Below are 15,166 nucleotides of genomic sequence, written 5' to 3' on the forward strand. Positions count from 1 at the left end.
GTGTGCGTCTGTGCATGCGACGTGCGTGGGCATTTGTGCATGAGTTCAGGCACCTGTGTGGAATTCAGAGAACAACCTCGGACATTACTCCTCGAATTCCACCTTGTTGGAGATGCCGCTAGGCTCGCTGGCCCCGTCTCAGTGCAGGAGGGCGCTGAGACTGGGGGAGCTCTGTCCAGCTTTGTGTGGGTTCAAGGATCTCACTCAGACCCCCGCACTCCACCCATACCAGCACCTTGGAAGCTTTTTATTTATAAAACGTTTTATGTGTCTAGGTGTTTTGCCGGCACGAGTCTTTGTATCATGTGTGTGCCTGGTGCCTGCAGAGACCACAGAGGAGCCCCGGGTCACCCAGAATTGGACAGCTGTGAGCTGCCGTGTGGGTTCTGGGAGTCAAACCCAGGTCCTCTGGAAGAGCAGGGGAGGCAGGGGAAGGCGGATCTCTGTGAGTTCAAGGCCAGCCTGGTCTACGGAGCTAGTTCCAGGACAATGACATCAAGGGCTACACAAAGAAACCCTATCTCAAAAAACCAAAAAAAAAAAAAAAAAAAAAGTCACATTTCTGAACAGTATGTACAATATGTTCCTCTTTTATTTATAAGAAATATATATGGACAGAGAGAGATAGGCATTGTTATAAACATAAAAAAAGGTCTGTGATGGTATACACCAAGCCATTCACAAGTCATCTCTCGATGGCCAGAGTCATGCACGGGGTTGTCGTTTCTTTGATATATGCTTTTAGCATTTACTATAAGTATGTCCTGCTCTGGACATGTTAAACAAGGAGGAAGGTGAGAGTACACTGAGCCCCACAGAAGGCCCCGGAGCCCACTGGCATTCAAGTTAGAGGGCGGGAGCCCCAGCAGGCTGAAGTTCTCGATCTCCAAGAGCAGCAGCACCTTCTGGAAGGGCTGGGCTTTCAAACCTGTGTGGTCTTACTCCCTGCCCCAGGTGTGGCCCAGAGCCAGGCCCCGGGGAGAAACTGCGTATGTGTCCACTAAGCGACAGATTCACTTCTGGTAGATTTAGGATTCAGAATACGAAGGCTATTTTCTGTCCCTCTGCACGGCAGCCTCTCCTCATTCAGCCCACCCCTTGGAGGGCACAGACGCTCCGCATCCAACTGCCTTGCTGTCCCCAAAGCCTCGGAGCCTCGTGCATGGCTTTTTCTTAGTTGTGGACACTGGCCCAGAAGAACAGGAAAGGGCCTCTTCCTTCAGTTTGGATCTCACGCTACCCCACGTTGGAGTCCTGTCACACATGTGGACCTTGCTCTGCCGATCAGCCCCAGCCAATGGCTATTAATATTGCTCTTGAGTCATTTCTTTTTCTGGTCCACAATCTCTTACCAAAACCAATGACATCACAGAAGATAGATGAAATACTTTTTTTTAAAGGAAGAAAATTCCATGCATAGTCCATATATTATAAATAGGGTCAAGAGCAGTGTCTCATAATCAAAGACATTAATATCTCACCTTACTTTAGCTTAGTGGTACATGCCTGTGATACCAGAGCTTCTGAATTTGAGGCAGGAGGATGACACATTGGAACCAAGCCTGTCCTACCTGGAAAGAACTTGTCTCAAAAATTTTTTTCATTCTACTGAAAACATGTATAAGTGAAATTAACAAATAAAAAGTTTGCCATGGCTTTTATTTTTCTTTTTTGAGACAGTTGAACATTTAGCCTACGCTGGCCTTGAACTCTCAAAAATCCCCTGCTTTAGGTCCTTCCGGTACTAGGCTTACAGGCATGAGACCACAGAACCTGGCTTTCCCTTTGGACTTTGATACCAAATGAACATGTACCCATCTAAGGAAAACTCTTTGTGTTCAGAACTTCTTGTGTTTCAGATTTGTAGACCAGGCTCCGCTTCTGACTCGCAAGTGTGTGCACAGGATACACTTGTGGGAGTATGGAGGTCTGGGCTACAGGCCGGGGCGGCTTTTACGATGGCTTTGCCCCTGAGCTGCTATGCTTTCTGCTTCTATCTGCTTCCTTTAGGGCAATGATAGTTTTGCTTCTTTCTCTCCCTGTGCACCAGGCCAAACAGAGTCCACAGCCGTCAGCAAAGACAACCAAGGAGCCCAGAACAAGCTTTGCTAGGACAACCTTTCCTTGTGTGAGACGCTGAACAAATTAACTATACCAGACCAGAACTTCCTGCTCTTCCTCTGTGCCCACTTGGCACCCTCCTGTAGCTTCTCTCCTGCCCACCTCCACCCTCAGGGGCCCGGTTTTTGCCCTGCCCTCCCTAGAGGGAAAAAGAGTCCAGGCCAGCAGAAAGGTCCACAGGCTTTTTAATGGTGTGATGGCCACTTCCCTTCTGAGACCCCATCTAGTTGTGACAGCGTCTTGCAAGGTGTTGGTGTCACGGGAGTGGGCGGGCCACAGGGTGGGCAGAGGCCATGCAGTGACTGGGATGGGGTGGGCAAGGGTTGTTACATTCTGTTTGGCATGTAAACATTCTTCTGCTGCTTCCCAAGGAGGGCGAGGGCAACTCCCTGTCCCAGAAACGCCTGCCCAAGGGGCTCACAAGACTGGGCAAGCCAGGCCCCTCGGGCGGAGCTGGGAAGCCAGAGGGCCATGTGCCTGGGGCAGGGCCCTTCTCCTGCGCCCCTCTGCACATGGTACGGCTGGCGAGGGAGAAGGCGCATTAAGGTGAGCACACCCCACTTCTGAGCTAGTGACAAGGGCAGTCAGGATGGGGACATGAGGGGTGATGGTGCTTCTGGAAGAGGAACCTCAGGGGCCTAGCGCAGGGGATGAGTCTCGGGAAAGGCTGCAGCTCGGGGGTGGGGGTGGGAGCATGGGGAGGTGTGGCTCCCAATGCCCTGCTTCCTTCCCCTCAGCACCCACCTCTACTGGCCCTCTGTCCCTAATTCCTCCTAGCCTGATGACTTTATTGACTCAGAGGCCTGAGGTCAGTTGGAGCCCTGTGGAGGTCTGGAATCCCAAGAGTAGATTAGGTTTTGCATCTTGCTCAAGCACTGGGGGGAGCTGGGGGTCGGGTGAGCCTGGGGCTTTCTCAGGCCTCCCCTTCCTCCCATCTCCAGATTAGGGTGGTGTTGGTCCTTATGGCAGAAGTGAGACTGAAAAGGCCTACATTCACAGTTCGGTTGGTGGCAAGGAGCAGGCCCAGGGCCCCAGGCACTGGGGTCACACCCTGGTCCCCACCTGGCATGAGCTGATTGTCATTCATAAAAGCTCCGGGTGGGAGGAATTGAACCCTCCACCCGTCTGCTAGGCTAGGGGGGTGACTTGAGGGCCTTGGGGGTGACAAAGATAACTGAATCCAGAGAGGTTTCCTGAGTGTTCTGGGAGCGTCTGGGTCCAAGTGGGACAGACCTCAAAGGCTATCTACCCTGGTGTCCTCCCCTGGCTGGTCTGTAGAGCTGCCTTCTTGGCATGGAAGCAACTGCCCAGACCTGCTGGCTCTCCATGAGGAGTTTAGCTGGCACTGAGCCGCTCCCAGCCAGTCATCATGGGTGTAGTTTTGGCGGGACCGCTGGCACATGAGGCCTTCCTTCATCTGAAGGTCTCGTTTGCCCTCTGTGGCTCAGGGGAGGGGCCAGGGGCCAGAAGAGGGGATGGAGGCTGCCAGTGCTTTCTAGGAGGCCTGTGGGAAGTGCCTGCCCCTTCTGTAGCCAGGACGCTGCTTGCCCTAGATGTTAGCAGCTGAGGCTCCTGATGAGGTGGGCGAGCTATGCAGAAGCCAGAACTCCAGAGGAGGAGGAGGAGAACGAGGAGGAAGAGGCCCCGTGCCAGGCACAGAGCAGCTCAGCATGTGTGGGCTGTGTCAGAGCAAGAGGGGCCCAGGGTGACCTGGGGTGGGGTGAGGGAGGGCACCAGCTGGCATGGTGTACAACCTAAAGTGAGATGGGCCTTCCGCCTCAGGGAGCCCAGCCTGCCTCATCCTGCTTCCTCTGCCCACTTGGGGTTGGGGGGGGGTGCCTGAGCCAGCCTCTTCCCACAGCAGAGATGGCAAGGTAGGATGACAAGGGCCAGGGCACAGTCCCTGAACCCCCAAATGAGCAACACACAGAAAGGTGATAACCAGCCTCTCCCCACCTGTGAGGAACTCACAGAGAGAGGAGAGCTGGCTGGAACTGCAGTATGCAGGATTGAGGTTAGAGAGCAGGAAGGAATTCCTGATGGTAACAGGTCCTGAGTACTAGGCCAGAGGACCAGAGAAGTGAGTAGCCGTTTTAAAGCCCCAGCCCAAATTCCCTCTACCGAACACTTGCCCAGGAAAGCTTAGCTTCCAGAGGCCCAGCTCATTCCTGTTCAGGAAAGGGATTTCTGTTCCCCAGAGACACAGGGCGCGAAGAATCCCATTCTCTGTACCTCATAGAACTGACTTTACCAAGGCCAGAGATATCCCTTCAGCCTAAATAGACCAATGATCCCTGGGTCCCACTTCCCCGATCCCAGCTTGGCCTTCTATTGCCACCACGGCTCCTAGGAGACTGGGCAGGCCAGAGCCTGCACAAATCTGGAATTTGAGGCTGTTTTCTCCTGTTGGGTAAGTTTGGGGGGGGGGGGTTGGCTGCAAGACGGGAATGAGGACAAGGTGGGCCGCTCGAGGTGTTAAGCAAGTGTAAGGCCCTTGGGTGGGAGGGGCTAGAGATCAGGCAAGATCTGGTGCGTGAAGGGGGACTGGCTCCGGAAGCGGAGTCTTCGGTGGCGGTGGTGTAAGTGACTGAGCCTTCCCGGGGCAAAGGATGTGCTGTGAGCCCGTTCCTGCAGAGGGGAGGCAGGAGGGAGGGAGGACGCCGAGAGAGGACCCGAGACACGCACCCTCCTGGGTCAGTGGGTTGGCTTGGCTGCTGGGCACAACGTGTGCTCTCGTGCGTCCTGGTGAGTGCAGGCGGGAAGCGAGGGCCGCGGTGGCGCGCGGGCGCGTAAGGCTGTGCTGGGAGCTGTTCCAGTGTGGCCGGCTGCGGGTGGGGACCGGGGCGAGGGTAGGGGGTGCCGCAGAGAGCCGCGGGCGGGTGCCATTATCTGGTCCCGAGCCGGCCCTCCGAGACCGCCGCCCGGCCTTTGGCTGCTGCGCGCTGAGTCTGCAGTTGTTTCCCTTTGGGTCCTTTCTTGGGGCCCCCCGGGGAGACCTCGGGCTGAGATCTAGCTTGGAGGACCCCCCGGGGTGGGAGGACACCGGTCCGGGCTTGATGCGAGGGGGAGGAGCTCTCTTTGCGGGACAGGGACTGGCTCCGCGAGGACCCGCCGGGGTGGCGCGCGGTGGAGGCGGGGAGGCCGGAGCTGCGGGGCGGCGCTGCAGGCCTGGAGACTTGGGCGCGACCTGGACCCCGGCTGGTGGACTTTTTGGGACGGAGGTCAACAGCAGTGGCCGACCCTGAGGGCTTCTGCAGCTGGAGCCTGCGGGGAGGTGGGGTGGGGGAGGGGGGGCAGAGGGCAAGAGAAAAGGACGAGGGGGTGGGGAACAGAGGGGATGTTTTCAGAATGCCTTTGAGCATTGAGCCCTAGAGAGCTGCCTTCTCGGCAGAGCCCGGTAAGGTGGAAGAGGAGTAAACAGAGGCCTGGTGGTCCACCCTGCAGTGCAGGCCCTTTGGGGCCATGGCTGGAGGAGCCAGCTACAGGTTTTCCTTAGGGGTCTGGCGCTATCTTTAAAATTCCCATGGGGTTTTGCACTCTCATCTAGAACGAACTTATGTTAACATCAATGCAAATTACCATTTCACGCCAGTTACTGGATGATCAAGACTTTACACTTTGGTTTCAAATGTCCTGTGGCATACCAGGAGCCGTGTGGGGGCCCTGCTGGTCGCCCCTCCCCCAGGCCTCCCTGATTCCCTCTAATCTTGGCTATTTCTGTTCCCTTGAGCCCAGTGACAGAGCTAACACTTGAGTCACAAGTGACACAGTGCCCAGCTGGGAGATGGGAGTCCAGGGAGGTAACCTGCGGGGGTGGGGGGTGGGGGGATGGTCACAGCCTCGAACATTGGCTCTGGGAAGTGCCCAGAGGTCCCCGGAAGTCCTCTGTGGTCCCTCTGCCTACAACCAGTACTGGCAAGGGTTTCTCACCTGCTGGTGATGGCCGTGTCAGACGAGGCCGCACCTTGAGGTCTGCCGGGAAGCTGCTGGCTCTCTGTGGATGTGGACACACTGATGGGGCGGGGAATCCTGCTCCGGGTGGTTGATGCCCGCCTGGGCAAGGCTGCCGTGGGCTCGGAGGCAGGTGCGTCCTCCTCAGAGCCTGTGCCTGAGAGTGTCTCAGAGGCCCGGCGCTGCTCCTCGCTGGAAGAGGAAGAGGCTCCTGAGGCCAGCCGCAGCAGCAGGCGCCCCTGCCTCTTCTCCATCACAAGCCGAGCCAGGTCCTGCTGTGGCCTCGCCCTCTTGCTCCACCGCTCTTTGGCCGACAGTGAGCCTGAAGGCTCTGAGCCTGTATCCTCTTCAGACAACAAGACAGGAATACGGCTCCTGGGGCGAGAACCCGGCAGGGCATGGCGGCTGGGAGAGACGGCAGTCCCTTTCTTGGCAATGGGCTCCAGTGGGGATGCTGGGACTGGCCCATCAGCAAGGGCTGGGCCTTGGGGTAATAAGTCTGTGACCACTTCTGAGGGTGTTTCCCCAGGAGGGCCTGACAGGGCACAACTTTCCATTTCAGTCCCATCCAGCCCTGACAAAGCCACGCCATTCTCCAGAGGCAGTGGGGGCCCCTGCTCTGCGATGCCTCCCTCAGAAAGCATCTCCAGGCCCAGCTCGCCCCCAGCACTCAGCTCCTCTGGCCTGGAGGCCTGTCCTCCGGAAGACATGACATTGAGGTGGGATTTCTCTGCAATGTGAACAAAGGTCCTCTCGACTTTGGTGAAGGGTGAGGAGGTGACAGCTATGACCCCGGCCCCAGGGGCCACCAGCCCAACCCCAGGCCCTGCTCCAGGTCCTGAGGGCTTGGGTTCTGACTTGAGGATGGAGGACAGTGTGCCCGGCTCTGATACATCCAGCTGGCTTCCAGTAGGCTGGGGCCGCTCGTGCTGCGGGGTAAGTGCAGCCAAGGTGCCCAGATCAGGGTCAGGGGCCAGTTCGGCAGTGACTGGCGACTTCTTCATGTCACCAGGAGAGACGAGCACCAGCGTTTTGGAGCCCTCCTCAGGCTCTAGGTCCCCGTCAGCCATGGAGGCCCGGCCCCTGGCCTCTTTCTGATCATCAGCCAGCAGTGTGGATGGGGCACCCTCCTGGCTGCGCTCAGTGCTCCTCTCGCTCCCCTCGCTGCTGGAGCCACTTCGAGGCCCCAGCACCTCCCCAAGGGCCCCTGCCTCCTCCTCCTCCTCCTCGTCTTCCTCTTCCTCCTCCTCTTCTTCCTCTTCCTCCTCCTCTTCTTCCTCCCCCTCCTCCTCCTCCTCCTCTTCTCCCTCCTTCCCGTTGGCCTGAGGCTGAAAAGGAGCCAGAGGCGCCTGCGAGCTGGTGAGCAGCATGTGGGAGAAGCCCACCCTCCGGACCCTGTTGAGCAGCCGGGCCCGTTCTCGGTAGTCGGAGAGATCTCTCTTGAAGTCCTGGTAGGGCAAGCCCAGAGGCACAGCTCTCGAAAGGCCATTCACCTCAAACGAGGGCGCCACAGAGAACACCTGTAGAGGGGCACACACAGGGACCCGCTGAGGTCACCCACCCTCCCCAGCCCCCAGGAGGCACCCTAAGCCAGGGGACTCCCCGCCTCCCCCAGGGGCATCTTCCAGAAGGTAAACGATGGCTCTGTTTTCCTATTGCCATGTCCTTAGTTTCTAGAAAGCTCCCTGGCACCTAGTAAGACTCAGAGAACCCCTGAGGTTCCAGGGTCAGGCCTAGGTCCTATGCTCTGCTGTCTCTCTGCCCTTTCCTCCCCTCCCCCACACCAGGCAGAGCCAACTTGAGAGTATACCTGGTAGCAGGGAATAACCAAAGGGCAGGAGCATTTCAAAAGACCTGCTCTTTCACAGGTGACCAGGCAGGAGGAGCTGAGGCTCTCTCTGAGATGGCCAGCCTGTTTTATTCCTACTAGCCAGATGCAGGTCCTCCGAAGCTGATGCCCAGGGCCACAGAGACCCTGTCAGGGATGCCCTCTCACACTAGGGGGCAAGCTGGGCCACTGGAGCACCAGCCTTCTTCCCTGTGGTCCCTCGCCTGGCCTGTCAGCACGGAACTTTATCCAGTCCTTTGAAGCTCTGTGTGGAGCCCTAGGCAACCCCATCATGGCTGAACTTTTTTCTGCTGTGAGACTCCTGCTACATTCTCTCTGCTTCCTCTCTTCTAGACTAGACCTCCTTGGCAAAACCGTCTCCTACACTTCTTGGTCCCTTCTCTGTCTGTGCCCCCAACCCACCCTACAGACATCCTCAACTCTACAGCAGGCCTGTCGGTTTGACATGGCTTTTTTCCACAGTTGGGGGGGGAGGATCCTCAGTGTCAGAGGCTTTTTGGACACACTGGGCCTCTGTCTTCCTGAACCAACACAGTCCATCCAGACCAGAAGCCTGAGAGGGGAAATAATTCTGTCACCTCCAGCACCACTGCCCCGTGTGACCATCTCAGGGTCTGCTCCCACAGGGTTTCCGTGGACTTGATTCTGCCAGTCTAGTGTTCCACAGCCACCAGCCTGTTATCTCCGTCCCAGCCAGACATCCTCCCTACAGCTGCCAGACTGAACTTCCTGAGACTCAGGTCCCATTCTGACTCTCTCTGCAATGGTCCTCACAGAACCCATCCTTGGCTTTGTACTTGAGCAATCTTCCACTCCCGCTCTGTCTCCCACCTTCTTCCTCCCTACCTTAGCCCTGCTCTAGCCACTCAGCATCCCCCTGAGTGTGTCCTGCATCTCACGCTAGGGTCCTCCTTAACTTCTCTCTAGTCACATGATAAATCCCCGATGTCTTTCAGCATTTTTTCTTCTGCAAAGCCTTCCTGTTCATCAATCAAGTCAACTTCATTAGCTTGCCTTTCTACCCGCTTACCAGATCCATCTATGTGTTTATATGGCTCTCTCTCTCTTTCTCCCTCCCTCTCCTCTCTCATAAGAAAGGTTCTTTTGTTGTTGATTGATTGATTGATTCATTGATTCATTTATACATTCAATAGGTCCTTAGCCATCAGCGGTGACACACACTTGTAACCCTAGTTCTTGGGAAGCAGAGTTATAAAGATCAGGAGTCCAAGGCCAGCCTTGGCTACAGAGTGAATTTGAGGCCAGCCTGGGCTAGATTCAACTGTGTTTTTAAAAGGGGGGGGTCAGGGGGATGCACCCCTAAACAAAGAACCATAGACTACTACGGATCCCTGAGAATTAGTCTTTCCCGGGCACCAGCCCCTGAGTGCCTATCTAATACAAAGCAGCCAGCCTGATCATATACATGTAGGCAATGCTAAACGAACTCAACAGGTTGTGTTTACATATTTGTGTGTGTGTGTGTGACAATAGCAATCAAAGACATGAGGCTGTCAGTTTAAGAAAGTGAGGAGGGATACAGGAGAAACTGATGGGAGGGAAGGGAGAAATGATGTAATCATTTTAATTATTATTATTTTTTAAGAGCAAGGACTGGGGGATGGTTCGGTTGGTGACGTGTGCGCCACCTAAGTTTGAGGCAGGTGTGGTGGGCACCTGTAATCCCCTGCTGGAGCCAACTCCTCAGCCAGCCTAACCTGCAAGCCCCAGACCCCAGCGAGAGCCTGGGTGCCGTGGTGCACACCTTTAATCCCAGCACTCAGGAGGCAGAGGCAAGTGGTCTCTGTGAGTTCGAGGCCAGCCTGGTCTACAGAGTGAGTTCTAGAACAGCCAGGGCTACACAGAGAGACCCTGTCCTGAAAACACAACAATAAAACCAAGTGGACTGACTATTCAGGAACAGTGACTGAGGTTGATCTTCGCTTAACACACACACACACACACACACACACACACACACACACACACAGTATACTGGTTGTTAGGTTATACATTAAAAATCTATGGGTCAGGTATCAAATAAGGCAGACATGCATTTAGTTGAGTGGATCAAGAGATTTCTGCCCAAGGAAAGGAGCTGGGCTGAATGCACACTCCACAAAGGCCCTATGCAGAAAACAAGGTCACATGCACAAAGGGCCTGCAGATAGCGCGAAGACTTTGCTTCCTCTCCCCGCCTCTACTCTCTGCTTTGCAGATCCCTGCAACTTCCAACCTGGATACCAGGCCTTTTGGAGCCAGCAGAGGAGATGGCCAGCCAGCAGCTTTAGTGCACACAGCTCTGAGGCTGGTGGAGAATGAGACAGGAGTCTCCAAGACTGAGTACCCATCAAACTGGTGACTTCCCTTCTTTAACATGCACTGTCTTCCTCATAACCCACTGTCTGAGACTCAGCGCGGAAGCCGAAGTACTGTCAAGTAGAAGAGCCTGTAGCTGGTGAGGCGGTGCATGCCTGTAACCCTAACAGGGAGGAGACTGAGGCAGGAGGATTGCTTTGAGTCTGTGCTCAACCTGGGCTACATGGTGATTCAAGGACAGGCAAGGCTATATCATGAGACTCGCTCAGGAGCACAGAGAGGTGTTCCTGTGGTAGAGGAGGTAGGGTGATGTCTCTCTCAGTGGTAATGAATTCACTGGCTGCATAAGCGCCAGGACCCGAGTTCAGCTCTCTAGCACCCAAATAAAAAGCCAGCACGTGGGGTAGCAGCACCCATCTGGGGGGTGGAGACAGGGGAATTTCCCTGGCTTGCTGGCCCACCAGTCCAACCAATTGATAAGCCCTAGATTCAGAGAGACCCTGTCTCAAAAAACAAAGTGGAGGGTATGGAGAGAAGGCTCAGCAGTTAAAAGCACTTGCTGCTCTTGCAGGGACCGAGGTTTGGTTCAAAGCACTCATGTGGTGGTTTGAAAGCATTCATAACTCCAGCTCCAGGGGATCTGATGCCCTCGTCTGACCTCTGTGAGCCTCAGACACACACGTGATACACATTCAAATAGTCAGGCAAACACTCATAGTCATAAAATAAATGAACCCTTTTTTTTTTATTTGAAAAATAAGGTGGAAAGTGATGGAGGAGATGCCTGACATTGACCTCTGACCTCTACATTCATGTGCACACTGTTATTCAAACACATGCGGAGACAGGATAGCCTCGGCCCCCACAGGAACTTCTATGGTCTAGAAGCTTCCTTAGAACTTGGTCCTGTTTCATCCCTGCTGAGGTCCCTAGTAATTGTTTTCTTTTCTTTTTTTCCCCACATTATTTTTTCACTCTTACTTCAACCATAGCAAACACTAAGGCACTGACTGTGTGCTGGGCCACCCCTGGGGTGCCTTGCCCGTGTTACAGCTACAGAAAGCAGCTGGCCGAGCCAAAAGGGCTGCTTTAAGTGGTGGTGGGGATCACCGGCTGGGCGAGAGCGCTGACAGCCAAGGACAGGGAGACACTTGGGAGCTTTGCTCATGCCTTCCCACCCTACCCCAGACACGCCTGCCCAGCAACCGACGCCCTGGGCCCGCCTCAGCATCCTGTTCCCAGCCCTTGAACATTTCTGTAGGAATCACCTTTTCTCCCCACACCTGGCCAAGCCCAGGTACCTGCACAGGAGTCCGTTCAGAGGATGAGACCCGCTGGAGAGCCACAGACCTCCTCTCCCTCCATCTACGGCCCTTTCTCCTAGTTCTCTGGGAAGGAGCAGCACTGAGAACCAACGAGCCCACGAGGCACAGGAAGTGCTGAGCAAGCGTTGGCCCAAACTGGGAAATGTGTTGACAAGGGCAACCAGACCTAGAATTTGGTAGTGCCTCTCTGTCCTCCTCACAGGAGAACAGAGGAGCCGAATTTGGGGGGGGGGGTATAAATCCGGAGCTCTGCTAAGGGGATCAAGACACACAGCAGCCTGGGGCGGGTATTGCTGGGTGTTCTGTTTGAATACTGCTTCCTCCCCACCCCCTCCGGCTACTGTTTTGCTAGGGAAGGAGCCCCCTGCGTCTCAGGGATGCCCACTGAGCTATTTGCCCCCTTAAGCTTGTCTTCACTCTCAGCCTGATGGTGTGTCCAGGACACTTTGTGTACGCGTGGTCCGGGAAGCCTGAGGAAACTGGGAGGACAGCGAAATAGCCAGCCCCAGTGGCGTGGAGTGCTAGCAAAGGTAGCTGGCCCGGAGAAGTTGACAGCTTTCCCAGGGCAGTGACCTTTACTTGTTTGGTTAGACTCCTGGACTTGTCTTGGCTCCTCCAGACCGGATATAAAAGTCCAGCACCCATTCCTACCCTCCGCTCTGCAGGTGCTGAAGCTGAGAAATCCCTCTGATTTGAATCCCCCTGGCTGCTCTAATCCCAGCGCTCAGGAGGTAGAGGCCAGGGGGCCCTGTGAGTGAAAGAGAGGCCAGCTTGCTCTACAGATTGAGTTGACTGTTTCGAAAGCAACAACAAAAAAGTGCTACCTCCCTGTTGATTCAGAAGGTGGTCTGGGTTCCTTTGTGACCTGAGGGGAAGAAACCGCTCAAGCTGAGATCCTCAGAGAGCAAAAGCCCTAGGCTCCAGCTCCCTCCCCTGATCCCTGAGGCCTGAGGCCCTCTGGCTTCAAAGCTCAGCTGAAGTCACCGTCCATCCCACAGCGTCACACACAGAGGGAGAGAAATGGCCCAGACCCTGCCTCCCTTTACTACTCACCGAGCGACTCACTAGCCCAGGAAGAATCTGCTACAGTGAAGGCTCAAGGCCTGCCCCTCTACCTCATCCCATTGCCCACACAGGGCACACACGGTGGCTCTCCTGCCTAGATCCTGGCCAAGCCTAGTACCTGGAACCACACTCCAGCTCAAAGTCCCAAGGTTATGGGGGAATGGGATGGTCTGAGGGACAAAAACAAATGGGTTAGCTGGTACTCCTCCACACGGACCAGGGGAGGCGTTCATACCTAACATTCGCCCTACATCCTCTCCTCTGCTCTGGAAAGCTGAGCACCTACGAGAACCCGCTCTTCCACTCTGGCTCCCAGCCACGCAGCCTCGCTAGGCCTGAGAGGAAAGGGCTCAGAGACCAAGTAGGCCCTGGCAGCAATTCAACCACACCTTCTCCCTTGCTCCCCTGCCTCAGTCTACCTGCTCTCAGGGTGTTTCCGTGCAGCCAAGAGCCCACCTGCCCTCCACTCCACAGCCTCCAATAGAGAAATCCCCGCCCCAGGGTGGTACTCTGATGAGGAGAGGGGAAGGTGGGAACACTAGGGCTCCCAGATCTCAACGCCTGCCCCCACACGCTCCCCTCACTTGCTCTAGGGCCCAGAGCTGGGGGAGGGGGCGCCTCAAAACGCCTGGGGTATAGGAACTGTGGCTGTCTGGCCCCTTACCTCCCCCTGGCTTTTGGCCCCAGGAAAAAGGTGGCTTTCTCTTCCGCAGCTGGAGGGAGGTATCCACTAACAAGAACCTGTCAGCCGGTTCCTGAGGCCCAGCCAGGGTGACAGACTGAAGTGGGGCATGACACAAAGGGAGACCACAGCTTGGGGTCCCAGCGCCTTCCCTGCCTTCACACCCTGAGCTAACTGTGCTTCGGGGCTGTCCCTTCACCGACCACCCCCTAGCTCAGGCAGCACGGGGGCTTGCTGGCACAGTAGCTTGGTCAATGAGACTAACCCACTTCCTATCGGATTCCTCTCTGTCCATTTGGGCAACTGGAAGTTGGATCCCAGAGACCAGAGTCCACAGGTCACCTTCCCCCAGGAGAGGGGGAGTCCAGCGGAGCTGCTTGTCCTCCGCCCAGCCCCCCCCCCCTCCTGGAGCTGAGGTCCCCGGGGACCGGGGTTGGGGGACGGTGAAAGAAAGCAGGCCAAGGCAAAGGTTCCTGGAAGGCGTCTTTAATCAGGATTTGGTAGTACAGAAGCTCTCCGGATTGTCTGCAGGAACATACAGGGACTTTAAAAGGCACAAGATCCCTCGCACAGCGACGCCTGACGGCGGGGCGCCCCCAGCCCCGGGCCGTGCACGGCCGTGTGCGCGTGGGTGCGTGTCCGTGTCCCACCCCGGTGGCGGCGCCGCGCGCGCGTGTGCGTGTCGGTTTCAAGTGTTGGATTTATACAGTACTCGCAGTCTGGGGTGGGGGTCGGGGGGCTCAGTGCATGCTTTTCTACCCGGGTCCGGGGCCCCTGACGCCGTGATATATACACTAAGGAGGACGCAGCCCGGGGAGAGAGAGAGAGAGAGAGAGAGAGAGAGAGAGAGAGAGAGAGAGAGAGAGGAAGAAAACGGGGGAGGGACGGGGAGGGGGGCGAGAGAAAAGAAAAGAAAAAGCATCCCGTCTTCGTGTGTGTGATTTTGAGTTTCGTGCATGCTGAAGCTGGCCGGGTAAGGGAATAGTGCAAGCGTATCATACAGTATTATTGCAATACAAAAAAAGGGGTCGAGGAAAGACTTGGGCTGAGGGGGTGGGGGCGGGGGCGCTCAGGAACAAACCGGCTGGGACTGGAGAGACCTCCGGGAGGCTCTTCTCGCCCACCACCCTCCCCCCCTCCCTTCACCGCACCCCCTGGAGGGGGATCGGGAGTGTCTGCAGGAAGGGAGCTCACTTAGGTCCCCGGGCTGTTGGCCCAAGCCCCCAGTCCCCCCCTTTCACGGGGCAGGGGCCAGCCCCTCTCGGCATCAATACTGTCAGCTCAAGGGGCCCCGGGGCCCGCCCCTTCCCCCACGGAAGCCCCTCTGCCTAGGGGAGGGGTCGACGGAGCAAGTGCAAAGGAGGCAGGTGTTGGTCCCTGAGTTTTATTTTCGGGGGTGGGGGTGGGGGAAGAGTTGTTTGGGGAGCCCCCCAGGGCCCTTAGTGGCGGATGGGGTGAAACAAGGGACGCGGACTGGAGCGTGGGCAAAAAAAAAAAAGGGCGTGGGGTCGGGTGGCTCTGTGAGAGGCCTAGGCTCAAAGTGTGTCCCCCCTCAACTCTGGGCTCTTTGGCATCCAACTGCAAGGCCAAGGGCGGTGAGGTAACCGGAATCGGGGTGGGGGGGTCCCAGGCTCTCGGAGCCAGCTCCTCCCACATCCCCCCCATCGCCCCTACTCTGCACCCTAACCCTAGAAGCACTCAGGAGTCCCCCATCGGCCCCTACCTTGCCTCCAGGCCAGGGACCCAGCGGCCGAGAGCCGGCAGAAGGGAAAAGCAAACAAAACTGAGCCCGAAGGCGGGCGGCGGGGGTGAGAACCCAAAAGAGCTTTAGCATCAGGCAGCTTGGCGGAGCGG

At 56.4% G+C, this 15,166-nt stretch overlaps 1 protein-coding gene across 1 annotated transcript in view; it reads right to left on the reverse strand.

Moving 5' to 3' along the window:
- Window positions 1-2,288: 2,288 nt before the first annotated feature.
- Ttbk1 (tau tubulin kinase 1) overlaps window positions 2,289-15,166 on the reverse strand; it is a 42,498-nt gene continuing 29,620 nt past the window's right edge. The window contains exons 14-15 of the mRNA XM_055612972.1: window positions 6,052-7,592; window positions 2,289-5,385 (exon numbers count right to left, since the gene is read on the reverse strand). Of these exons, the coding sequence (XP_055468947.1) occupies window positions 5,007-5,385; window positions 6,052-7,592 (1,920 nt within the window). The 3' untranslated portion in view covers window positions 2,289-5,006. The remainder of the gene's footprint in view (window positions 5,386-6,051; window positions 7,593-15,166) is intronic.

The sequence above is a fragment of the Psammomys obesus genome, unplaced genomic scaffold, assembly GCF_907164565.1.
Source record: "Psammomys obesus unplaced genomic scaffold, mPsaObe1.curated_primary_1811, whole genome shotgun sequence".
NCBI lineage: Eukaryota > Metazoa > Chordata > Mammalia > Rodentia > Muridae > Psammomys > Psammomys obesus.